Genomic DNA, 13,555 nt, shown 5'->3' on the forward strand with positions numbered 1-13,555 from the left:
ACAATGAGACAAAGAAGATCCTTAATCGCAACTACAACAAAATTGCAAGGGCTGACCTGGAACTATGTATTAATAACATTATGTGTCATCACAAGGAAGAGGATACATGCGAAAATATAATATCAGATTTCTCCCATCATTTAAAGATATTAGTAGACACAAAAACACCATTAACATCCAAATTGATCAGAACCAATAATAAACATCAAAAATGGTTTAACTTAGAGCTAGATACACTAAAAAATGAAAAAAGAAAAGGAGTTGGTTAAAAGAACCATCAGCGACTAAGAAAGAAAGCTGGAAGGAATCTGAAAAAGCTTATAGGAAAGGCATTGTCTTGGCAAAGAAAAACTACGTTAATGACCAAATACAATCAGCAACCAATGCAACCAGTAAACTTTTTGATATATTAAAATCAATCGAAAAGCCTACAGCTATAAACACTATCATCCTGTCACAGGAATACTGCAATAAAGCCCAGTGTGCGTTTTTTAATAAGATCAAAAAAGCTCACGTATTGATCATAAGTGCTCAATAATCTAAGCCAAATATTCGCCCAGCCACCTATCAGGATCACATCTAACCACTCCAAAACTTTCAATTTCCAAGAGATTACTGTGGAAGATACTATGAAAATCCTTGCCACAATGAAAGCATCAGCCTGTGCTAGGAATATCTTACCTCCAAAAATGATCTTGGACAATGCAGATATTTTTGCACCAGTGTTATCGCGAATAATAAACTCTTAATTTCGGGACAATTAAGTCCCTTCTAGCATAAAGACTGTAACAGTCACTCCACTGGTGAAGAAACTGAATTTAGAACACAGAGATCCGAGCAATGTTCTCAAATTGATGGATAAGGGGGCCACTAGGCAACTACAGGCCTATGTAGAGGAAAATGAGATTCTGCACCATAAGCAATCCGGCGTTCGGGCTTCTCACAGTACGGAAACAGCTTTGTTAGATCTCCAGATGCATATTCTGAACATAGTTGACAAAGGGAAGACTGGCGTTCTCATCCTCCATGATCTAAGTGCAGCCTTTGATCTTATTGATCTTGGCCTAATTCAACGTGCCTTGGAGAGAGTCGCCAATTGTTCAGAGGAAGCAACCACGTGGCTGAAGTCATTCCCAACTAAAAGAAAATACAAGGTACATTGGGGAGACACATTTTCCCACATAATGGACATAATGTGTGGAGTGCCTCAAGGAGCCAGCATTTCCCCTCTTCTATTTAATCTTTATTTACGTCTCTTGTGAAATCCTTGATAACATCAATGTTTATTTTGCAAATTATGCGCACGATACTCAGCTGGTAATTGAGTTAAGTGGAGATTATAGGAAAGACAGTGATTCCATCAAGACATTCTATAAAAACATCGAATCTTGGATGGACCATAATTGGCTCTGCCTCAATAGTAATAAAACCAAGCTGATTTTTGGGTCTACCCAAGCACGATCCAGACTGACAGCCCAAAGGAGTCCTTCCTTATTAAAAATCTCCCAATACCAGTTCTGAGTAAGGTCAAGACCCTGGGGGTGTATCTTAAAGCCTCCATGAGTATGGATGCCCAGGCTTCATATGTGAGCAAGAATTGTTCATACTACTTAAGACTCCTAAGAGCAATGAAACCTCTTAAGTGAGGAAAATGTGCAACTTTGGCTACAGCAATTATCCTCTCACGTCTCGACTATGGTAATGCTTTAATGCTGGGTGCAAGTAAACAATGTATTAACAAACTTCAATATACGCAGAACGATGCGGTCAGAATTATGAAGCATAACACTAAAATTGAACATATTAGCAACGCAAGGAAACAATTGCATTGGCTTAAAGTGGAAGAAAGGGTCCAGTTTAAAGCAATGACCGTGGTTCACAAGTCTCTCCATGGGCAAGCCCGGAGTTATCTCAAATCCAAAATTTCACGATATGTGCCTGGCCGCACCCTCAGATCAGAAATAACCGGCCCAATTGTGGTACCCACATTTAAGAGAGTGAATGGACTAGGCAGCGCTTTTCCAAAAGCGGCTGCTGGCAAATGGAATAATCTACCACTTGGCCTAAGACGAGACCCTAACCTCTTGAGCTTTCGAAAAAAATGGAAAACTCATCTCTAATTAATTGAGAGATATACTTCACTTGGTATAACTGCTCCGCTCATCCTTGCATTAGTTGTCTCGTCGATGTTCATTCTTACTATTTTGATGTCCATTTGTGGCGCACTGATGCCTGCAGGCAACCAGCGCGATACAAATAAATAAATACGAGTGAAAAGAAAGTGGTTAAAAGCTGCTGGGCGATCAGCAGAAGGGGGAGCAGTGAAATGGGAGCAAAAGAGAACCCAAAGGCTACAAACCCGAGTGAAGGAAGAGACAGACTGAATATAAAGTTAACAAATGAAAGTACAAAGGGTCAAGTAATGGCAAGGAGGACGCTTGACAAGGTCTAAAGCCAAAACATAACACCCAAGGGGCCCTAGTTGCGCGACCTGTAATGGGTAAACCAAGCCGTCCGACAACTGACCCCTGACCAGAAAGCCCTAACCAAGTGTATGGAAGTTGCTGAAGAAAACTTAAGAACAAGTGTTCGTTGAACATTTGCTGCATATGTGCTTGAAGGGAAGGGAAACCTAAGCTCTTTTGGAACATTGTTTTGGTGAACCAGTACTTGAAGCTTGGGTAAGGGAACCCTAAGCTCCGTTTGAACTTTGTATATTGAAACCAAGTGCGCTTTGGGAGAAGATAAATCCAAGTCATGAAAGAATTATTTAAAGCCTATAATTTTTGGAACTATATCCCAAACTTGGGGAAGGGAGTTAGAGACTGCTCCAAACTTTATGCTGAACACTATTTGGTTTAAATAACCCTACATTACATTTTTGTATTAGATGTGAGGGCAAGCATAGGTTTTGACCCAGACAGGCTGTTGATTTGGACTTACAGACATAGATTTCCTAAGTTTCTTAAGGTAAGGAAATTCCCACCATAGATAAAGAGCAAGTTAGGCATTACATTCATCCAGATAATTAATAAAAGTCATATTGTTGAATTCAAATTCTGTTGTCTGTGTCATCTCTTGATAACATGCCTGTCTCATACTATAGAACGGCAATAGTGAGCTGCTTGGTGATCATCAGGGCTAAAGTGCTAACATGGGTGAACACTGTTGGAAACCTACTTACATCCATTGACCTGAGACACCTTTGGGATAATTCTTCCTGAATAAATGAGCATTCAAAGTCAGCTACTGGTTTTAGTGTAAAATAGTGGCATATTTGGGAATAGGCCTCTAATCGAGCACTTGGCAGGTTACATGGCAATTACTCTGTGTATAAGGTGCTAGTGCGCTTTGAGGACCTTTTTCGATTCTATTAGACCTGTTTTTGAAGTTCAATTGGGGATACTACCTTTAGCTTCTTTTACCTCGTATGTTGGACCTTAGCCACGGATTGCATTTTTGTCACACAGTAAAAGAAGTTGAAATGCATTTTGCATTTATTTATTTAGCCTTTATAGCTTAAGACTGGGAAATACCATTTGAAACCAATTTTGCGAAAATTTGCAATTAGTACAGTTCTGCATACTCTATTAGTGTGTAACATCTAGCTCTCTGCCCCACAGTTTTTGGGGGTTTCAAAATAGGTTTGTTGGGTTTGGAAATGTAGGAGCAGGAGTTGGAGAGCTACTTGAAGCTCATGTTTCTATTTATTCACTGCCCAAACTGGATATTTATTGATTTGTAATGACTCATTCAGTATTTATTAAGGTTTTGAAATTTTATGCAAATTGTATTCTTTTATTCATTTTTCATGTTTTGTTTATAAAGGTTTTTTTAGATGACTATTTGGAGATGTAATGTAATATTGATTTTTTTTTTACTCAAACTATATGATGATATTTGGCACAAAAAATGAAAGGGGTAGGTTTAACAGGTTCTCCCACTGTTAATAGTTGCTGTGGAAAAACAGAAAACTGTAAAACAAAAAATGAGTTATCAGAATTTGATCAAATGATCACCTTGCGGTACAAATGCATGGATCTATGTAGAAAAACGCATCCCAAAAGCATGAGTCTCAAAACTGCAAAGCCGACTTCTTTGCATTTTTCAAAATCTCGAATGCTTTTTTTTCTTCATTTGTCCCCCACTTTGCTTTTAATGTAAGCGGGGGACACCCCGTAACCTCTGAAGCCCATAATGCTCAACTAGTGGAGCAGGGGACACCCCCGCAAACCATGCTCCCCTTGTTTGGCATTCAACATGTTCTACTATGCCGAATTACCACAAAAGGATCATTCAGCATGTTTCCCTCTTGTTATTTTCGGCCAGTACCCAAATGCATTCCACCGGGTCTCAGGAATGGCAACGGGATAATTCTTACTTGCTGATATTCCTGAAATATTTGTACACATGAGCAGAGATACTTATGACTCCGTTTTCTGATGACATTGAAGTCGCACAATCCCTCCTACAATCCTCAAATCTACTTATGGTGCTTTTTTGTTCCTTCAATTTAAGAACAACCTAAGGATGGCTGTGATACAGTTTTGTTTTGGTACATGAAAGCTTGATGGAACTAAGCTCTCACACAGAAGCCTGCGGTCTGAATACCTACAGATTTGGCTGACTACACAATGCTACCACTCTGCAGTATCATTGTGACCATCAGCCTGGAATAAGTCATCAGGAATCCAGATTTCTGGTGAAGCAAACCTACAAATTGGGGGTGGGGTGACTGAAGTATAGATGTGATTATCGCCAAAATGTGCCTGGCTAGATCAACTTACATTGAAGTGTACAACTTCCAGCGATACTTGACACCTCTTGGACGTCATGTCCTTGGTGTCCTCTGTACTAGCCTGGTGCAGAAACACACATGCCTTCCAGATGGTAATTTTTGAGACATGGTGTACAGGCTTGGTGCAAATCACCCACAGAGAAGTGTCCATCAAAACCAATACACTTATCGAAACATGTTGTAAATGGCATGCGTTACGTAAGAGGGAGAAATAAACAGAGCAATTTTGCAGTGTGCCATCAGGAATGAAAACATGAGTAGAAGTACTTAGCCAAGGAAAGGAGCAATCTGCTAAATAAACCATACAGGATATACATTTCCTTACGCATCAGTGAGCCATATGATAAACCTCTGACTTCGAGTCATTTTCTGTGGGTCCTTGAGTCTAGAGAAATCAAAAGACATTAAAAAATACAGCATGACAAATTACACAATGACTCTGTAAATGTTCAGTTTTCTCTAATGTCCTAGTTTAGCTTCTATCTTTCCACTCCATCACACTGACACTACAACCATACGTACCACCTTTCTTTTGAATCCTACCCTGATAAATGTCTTTAAAGACACCCCCTTTCTCATCCATTCATCATAACAGGAAAACATTTGAAAGTCAATTATTAGGTAAGAAGCTAGTAGGAATTATCCTGCCTTCTGTTCTTCAAGTCTACAAAATTGTGGTAGCCAATTGGATTTACAAGGATCTCAATGGGGGCATAGGAAAATAGTGGAGGGACTTGGGAAGATGATCAAAAGCAGTCCATCAGCAAGTCACTTTTATTGACTCTGCAATTACCAGCTTTACAGTGCATCGTTCTCTGCCTATTGGGCTGCACTGTAAGGTAGAGGAGCAGGCTAGTATTTTCCACACTATGTTCTCTCCACTACTCATTCATGATGCTTACCTGATTTGGAGAGGAGCTCACCATAGATTATACACAAACTGTATGGTGAACCACCTGTACATTCTGTATCTATTAGGCCCCACCCAAATAGCTTCAAATCCAATATATTCTTTAGGGAACAAAATATGCTGCCAAGCTTACATTTACTTTTTAGACAAAATACAATTTCCTTTTAATTTGAAATATGCCTGTACAAAATCTTGAAAGACGTGCTCACATTGACAACATTCATTACAAGTAGAAGTAACAGTAAAGCAGTTGAGGTATAAGGGATTTTCGTGAAGTTACAGTGGTTATAATTCTACTCCATCATAGTGTTTGGCATCTACCATGCTGCCTGTGCTGGTGTGGACAGTTTAGACTGCAAGCGGATGAAAGAACATTATCTTGCAAGGAGTGTGGTGAAGGTTGCAATGGGTGTGAGAAGATGCATGGTTATGTCCTTTTGGATTTGGGTGTTTGATGGCAGTAAGGGTTCTTTTGTGGTGGGGTTAGATGAGGATTGTTCTGTGAGGTAATTAGGGTTGTGATGGATAAGCACCTCATTTGATGTTTGACATATAAGGGTTCAGAAGGGAAGACGTAAGCAGTACATCAGTTTTGGAAGTGGGTAGGGATTATGTGACAGCACTCACAAAAATTGGGTCACCATTTTTTTGCACAAATGAGTATGTGCTTTCTAAATAGGACTTTATATTTCTAATGTAGATGTAGGTTACCAGGAAATCCATCTTTTGAAGCCTTGACTTAAAGAATGCATTTCAACCATTCTTAGCACTGAGCAAAGGTGAGGAGCTGTTTAAAATAAAAACACATTCCATTTGACATGCCATTTGCTTTGATTGCTTAACAATTTAACAATTAAACCCATTAATAAGAATTCTTCCAAGGTAATGCTTGGCAAAGTACAGTTTTGACAAAATAATTTTCCTTTGCAAGAATGGACTATGAAGACGTGGAGTAGGCACAGACTTTGAGATAAGTGTTAAACTCACTCATTTAGGGAGCTGGCAGTACAAATGCAGCTGTCATTCCCAACTGAAATATGTTTAAGCAAGTAAAAACATTTTATTTTTAAAAGTAGGGATTTCTCTTTTAATCCAAATAATATTTGTAGCTAGCAATTCCTGTAAATGTAAACAAGCATGTTTATCATATAGGGCCAATGATCTGCAACCTTTGGCTCACTAGATGTTTCGGACTGCAAATCTCATGATCCCTCCTTTGCTTACGCTGGTTGGGGCCAATGGGAGTTGTAGCCCAAAGCATCTGGAGCTTGAAGATCACTGATAGGCCACCTTCACATCAAGCATTTCTATAGCAGATGTTCGTGTTGAAGGTGCAGCTCATGCCACTGGCCTCAACATGTCACCTCAGACGTTCATGTGGCATAAAGTCAGATACATTTGTACCTGTTATTCCTTAATATGTTGTTGTTGGTGATAGAATGGGCTCAATTTAAAGGAGTAAAATAGACTGGAGTGCCATGCATCTGGCGCACTGGATGTAGGTACTCTGTGTTGCAAATGGCCATTGGGATCCGATGGGCATGCACACGCCATAGTAGTTTGCAGCAGGTGATGAGGTGTTTGTGGAGGCCGCTACCAAGGTTCAAAATTGCTGGGAGCTATTTAGCTTCTACTTGAAGCCTAGAAGAGTCTGGTAAGCAACAGCTGACAGGAGGCACTTTTGACTCCTCAGACCAACTGGTGCCATACGATCATGCCGAATATGCATAAAGGAGAATTAGGGCTCCTTTAGAAGGCATAGCTCCTTGTTCCACAGGGGCACCTCCTTCTTATGGGCTCATGCCCATGCTGCTTTTAGCTCCTGCTCATTAAATCCTTATTTAGGTTCCTGCAATACCAAGTGGCAAGTTGATGCATTGTGGAGGGAGTTTGCGGGGAAGGGTGTCATGGGGAGGTCTGTTCATGGTCGTCTATGTATGGGGAGTATACAGTGGAGAAGAAGCCTGCAGGATTGGCGTTGCCAGTGTACAGAATGAATGCTGCCAAAAATATGGAAAAGCACACAATATGGAAGGCACGAGTGGCTTTAAATGCAGTATTGGTCGGAGCATCTGTTAGGCAGAAACCTGTGCAGTTCCCTCTGGGACCACTGCAAAAGATTTAAGACTACAGGTGTTTGGCAGTAAACCCACTTGGTAGCAGTCTGTACCACACAGATTCACTTGGTAGCTGTGGCTGAGCAGTCAGACTTCCCTCAAGAAGAGTTAGGCAGTATACAGAGTATTCACAATAGGTCAAAAGAACATAGTAGAACAAGTAAACACTGACCAGGGCTTGGTGTAAAAGAGATATCATTTAAAACCACATCTAGAAAAAAACACAGGCACTAATAGTAAGCAATTCAAAAACACGGTGACTAAAAAGATATACACTCCCTTAGAAGAATATTAGACAATTCTTTAGTAAAGCCCCACTTATTTTCAGACAGCGGTGAGCGCTTAACGTAGATGGCCCTCTAATAATTTGTTTTAAAAGGGAGAGAAAAGCAGAGAATAAATTGAAACAGGTCCCAACACTTTTACAAGAACACAACAAGAGAGGAAGGCAAAGTAAAACCATGAAGTTAGAGTTCAGTAGGCCGGATCCACTTTAAGAGGATCAAAACGAAATGTGTCCACGGTCACACGGTTGCAGTGCACAAGAGTCTTGTAAAGGTTCAAAAAGAGTTGGACCAAAAGAAAGGGACCAGTTGGAGGGTCAAGGCGGCCAGCCCAGTCCAGAAGGTTACAGGGTTATTATTACCTTGTAGCAATCTTTAGAAAGGGAGGCCTGGCGGACACGGTACCTTAAAGTGGTGAGAATACTCCAGCGGGGGCAGTTGTTCCTGGCAGCGGATGCAAGTCGGTGCTTCGTCCGGGGGAAGAGGGTCTCGTCTGGGAGGAGGACAGGTGTCCGTTGAACTGCCAGGGAAGAAACCAGCCGCGGAGTTCTCAGTTAAAAGGAATGGTCCTTTAGTTCGCGGTCCAGTGGTAAGTGGCTATCCGGTTGCCGGGGTGCTTGGCACAGGCAATTCGACCACAAGCCGGTCTGGGGTGCGAAGAGAAGAAGGTAAACTGGTTGTGCCCACCAGTCAGGGGAAGAAGCCTCTCCAGCCGGGAGATCTTCTCTGTCGTCGGGAAGTGGTGAGTCGGTTCCGCAGGGCTCCACCGGTGGTGTCGTCGTGGTTGGTCGGCTCAGCTTCTCCCTCATCGGATTCTCAGGTCCTGTGGCCACCTCTGAAGTTCCAGTCCCCAAAGCCCTGCTTTTATGCAGCACACCCCCATTCACTCAGCCTAGCTGTCAATCAAACATGCTAAGTGGTGAGCCGGCCGGCTCACCACTTGGGCCAATCACACAAGAGTGCGACTTGAGTTACCAAGGTAACCCAGTCCAGGGTGCCTAATCCCCCTCCCGCACCACCTGTGGTACCCAGACAGAGTGGCACCACTTTTGGAGGCTTCTGTGGAGAAGCCCGCCAAAAAGTGGAACAAAGGGCTCGACTTGGGTTGGAGTCACAGAAGAGAACACAAACGCCATTTTAGAATCGAGTCCTGGCACAAAATACCAACCGGCGAATTAATATTAAATAAATAAACCGGCGGTTTGTTCGAGGCTATGAGAATTAAATAATTAAAGTTGGTAGCCTCGAACTATGGGAAAATCCCATAGGAATATATTTGCGGTCGAATATAAAAAGTAGTATCCACTGCCACCAGCCAAAACTCGATCAGGAGGGACGGAGACGTGCCCCCTCAACTAACAGACCCCGGGGCAATCGAATTGCCCTGACCAGTACGTCCACAATATGATGGTTTGTACTGGTTTCTGTTAATAATTTGGGACTAGTAAAGCCAATGGTGACTTTACATGCCCTGGGAGACAGTAGTCAGTCCCAGGGTATGGAGTTTATGGTGGGGTGCCACTATGACACCCCTGTGTTACTGCACGGAGGGTGCTGTGTAACACACATAGAAAAAACACATGAGACCCTATGGAGTAAAGGACCCCATAGCCCATAAAACACATTAGCAGTCAAAGGAACACCATAAATCATGTCCAAGAGTGGGAGAAAAAGAGTGTCACTCTTGGCAAGAGAAAAAAACAAACTCCAGAAATCCAGCAAAGCTGCTGGGGGACTCACTAGGTTAGGAATTTCAGCCTAAAGAGAGAATTCTCCCTAACAGCATCCAACATTAAATTCTGCTCTGTGGGTAGTTCCACAAACTGGCAAAACAATGTATTTTTACGTATTTTGCGGTGGTCACACCTTAGACTAGAACACAAAGCTCATTCAGGCACTTATTTGGAACCCGAGGTGCAGTGGCCTTTACCTAGAGACTCTCTGTACTGCAGCAATTTCTTGACCAGTCTCAATTGTTATTTTAAAATGTACTACCTCATCAATTGTACTAGGTATTGTGCTACTTGGCACATGTCCCAATTTCACCATTTTAGTAGAGTAAGGTGCGCCTACTTTGGTGTTCTAGTTCACTGATGTTGCACAGTGTCGTCGGTGTGCTGTAGTGTTGCTCCACATCAAGGTTTTGGCCCACAGAAGGTTGCACCACGGCTCTTCCTAAGAGGTAAATTTCCAATGCCATTGTTAAATCCAACATCAAATGTTCCTGTGGCCTCCGCAAACTGTACTCCAAACAGTCCTCTTCCAGCCGAGGGTCTGGTGGCATGAGACAGTCAACTTGTATCCAGCACTGAGGCTTCTGGGCAGTGTGCTTAAACGGCACAGGGTTGAAAACGTTGCAGGCTAGCAGAGAAGTCACATTTCTCAAGGACATGCATTGGAACTATAATATGGAAAATTGCAGTCATAGTAAACACATTCCAATTAATTAACCAAAACATTTAATAACACAAAACTAATCTTGAAAATATGATGGTGTTGATTGAACAAACCTAAAGCCATTAGCAACTATTTTCCTTGCTGAATGCGGTTTCCTCTTACTGTGATGCCAGACCAGAGAATTCAGGAATTCCTATTCAAAATCTGAGACATCACAGATAGTGGGAAAAACCATTTTCTCTGCAAGATATTATTTAATTTCATTAATGGGTTGTCTGGGTAAGGGAGTGGTGAAGGGCATACACAACATAAAATTGTAGAGGGGTAACTTTCAACTATAGGTACATTTTACCTTGGAGTTCTGAATGACAGACAACTTGAGCTTTGTTCTTGCTGCCTATCAGATGTCAATTGGAACACCCAGTGGGTAATTTTGTGCAAGAAACTTCAACTATTAAGTCTAATGAATGTTGCCACAGATGCCTAATGGAAAATCACATTTTCTTGATACTTGCTTTGATAATGTGGTGGTATAGAAAAGAAAACGTATTAAACGTGAATAACTGTTCTGGAAGACAATAATGTATATAATTCTGAGTATTTATTTTTAGGAGAAGATTAGGGTTTATTGCAATACAAATTGACTATAAGTTTCAAAGAAATTATTTATTAGCTTACTTTAAGCAATTCTTTTAGAACATAATGATATGTATAGATTTTTTTTTCGATTGATAATTATTGAAATACTGTAACTTTTTTAATTGTTGGAAGTGTGAAAGATTGAGTGGTTTAACTAACACACTATAATCATTTTAAAAAATAACCCATTTTTATATTGCAAGACCAAATGTCCTTCCAAACTGACCCTCCAGTGTAAAGCTTTCATCCTGAGGTCCACACTAGAGGCTAGGAGGTTCATAGTTAAATGTAAGAAGCATACAAGACAAATCACTCCTGTTGCCAAATTACCAAGAAGACTGTAAACATCACTACAAGAGGGCCTTAGCAATGGTCAATTTGAAAGTTATAAGGACATCACTTACTTCAGGATGATTGAAGGCATTGGAATCTCAAGAAATTGTTCTCGCAGGGGAACAAAAGGCAAGAGTCCCGTATAGAACAGCCCAACCAGGATCAGAACGCGTTGCAAACAGAACAGAAGAGGAATGTCAGAATTCTAAAAAAGAAAAAAGTGGTTCTGTTTCAACAATAAATATGGTGAATACATCATAAATATTAATTTATAGATTCTGCCAAGTACACATTCCCTGAAATATGCCATGTGTTAATCTCCATGAACGTTGGCGTATCACTCACAGATCACTGATTCACGAAGAAGGTTCAAGGATTTTTATTATCATAACACAAATAAAATAGCTTGTGTGAAATAATTCTGAAAAGGGATAAGTTGTCTTTGTTAATCCAGAACACTGGTTGGCAAACCGGGGTTGTGAATTAGTGCAAGGGCAGTCCCTAGCCCAGGCATCCATAACCGTTGGTTAATGCTACAGAATGAAGACTTGTACTGTCAGAATTCTAGACCTTACTCTACAGATGTTTTCCGTAAGTGCCGACTCGCTAACTCCACCAGGGACTTTCTAACTTGCTCTACTCTTGCTATCTATTAGTGTGCTAGCAGAAAGGGGGTTGTGTCTTGCAATGGCCCCGTAAGAATGTTCTAGTTCCACAAAGGGCCACTTTCATCTTGCCCTTCTAGTCTACATACTTTCGTTCTCCTCCCAGCCAACCTTCTGTCCATCCAATGTTTCACTGTGCTTTTCTGTCTACACCCTTTAATCTAGACGCTTCTTCTCCACCTTTACTACTACCACTCTGCCTCCTCTACTACTTCACCTCTCACTACTGCCCTCCTTTGACTACTAATTCTACCCTCCTCTCAATACCACCTCTTTTTCCACTTCTACCTTCCTCTCACTACCTCTCCTCTTCCACTACTACGTCAACCTTCCTCTCACTACTATCTACCTATTCTTCCACTATCATCAAAATCCTCCTCTCAATACTACCTCCACCTCCTTCCACTATCGTTACTCTCCTCCTACTCCAAAACACCCTGCATTCAACAAATAATATTCACTTGCATTCACCCTTTACAGTACCTCCTATCCACCTGCCACACAAACATGCACAGCCACTCTGCAGTACTCTTGCACTAAGGCAATACACCACCTTGCTTCAATAAGCACCTTCACACTCCACCGCTCCCTCCTTCCTCCTGCTGGTCTCTTGGTCCACCTCCACTCCACTGGTGATCTCACCCGGATAATCAACACTTCCTGTTTCCTGTCTCATCTTAAAATCTCCTATTTTTATCAAGATGGGCATGCTCTCCTCAGCCAATCTAAGTCCACCTTCCTTTCGCCAGTGTGGGCCAGTGTCAGGGAAATTTTAAATAGTGACCTCAGCCCAGTCCCTTTTCCCCGGTCAGGATTGCTGCCTGAGGATTCTGAAGCAGGTGGAAGATTGATGCCAAAGTTTGTTCTGTCCTTGATGAATCTTGCTAGCATCAATGGGAGTGTTTGGCGTTTTTCTTTCTTGCTGGTATCAGCACCTGAAAGGAAAAAAGACTTGCAAGTATCTGGACAATGGAATCGCATGGGCCAAAGGTGTACTCCAAACTTGCAGTCCGGCACCTAGGGAACAGGTAAGGGTCGGGCTTCCCCAACCCATCCTGACAACAGGACACAGAATTCGAATTCAGACAGTGTCATCTTTTCCTACAGCGATCTGGTCTTATGCCCAGCCGAAAAAGATCAAATATGCCAAAAACAGCCTCCTACATTCAATATTGGGCTTACCAAGATCTGTATCCACTTTTGTAATGCATAAAGAAGTAGGCATCAACTATTTGAGTGATATAATTGTCATAGAAACAATCGTTTTTTGGGTGAAGTGTTGGTACAATAAAGAAGCATCACTGATGAAAATATTAAAAAGGGATCTTGTTGATTCCAAAATGGCGGTCGGCAGAGGAGGAAGTGCCTAAGAGTCTCTGCGCTGGGCCGCGCCAAATAACACAACACTCTAG

At 41.6% G+C, this 13,555-nt stretch overlaps 1 protein-coding gene across 1 annotated transcript in view; it reads right to left on the bottom strand.

The window, feature by feature from the left end:
* The window catches only part of GDPD1 (glycerophosphodiester phosphodiesterase domain containing 1), a 995,260-nt gene that overhangs the window by 238,960 nt on the left and 742,745 nt on the right, over positions 1–13,555 (bottom strand). Inside the window, exons 7-8 of the mRNA XM_069615147.1 lie at positions 11,550–11,683; positions 5,124–5,183 (exon numbers count right to left, since the gene is read on the bottom strand). Coding sequence (XP_069471248.1) covers positions 5,124–5,183; positions 11,550–11,683 — 194 coding nt within the window. The remainder of the gene's footprint in view (positions 1–5,123; positions 5,184–11,549; positions 11,684–13,555) is intronic.

This window comes from Ambystoma mexicanum, chromosome 9 (assembly GCF_040938575.1).
Source record: "Ambystoma mexicanum isolate Mex_15411 chromosome 9, UKY_AmexF1_1, whole genome shotgun sequence".
In the NCBI taxonomy this organism is placed as follows: Eukaryota; Metazoa; Chordata; class Amphibia; order Caudata; family Ambystomatidae; genus Ambystoma; species Ambystoma mexicanum.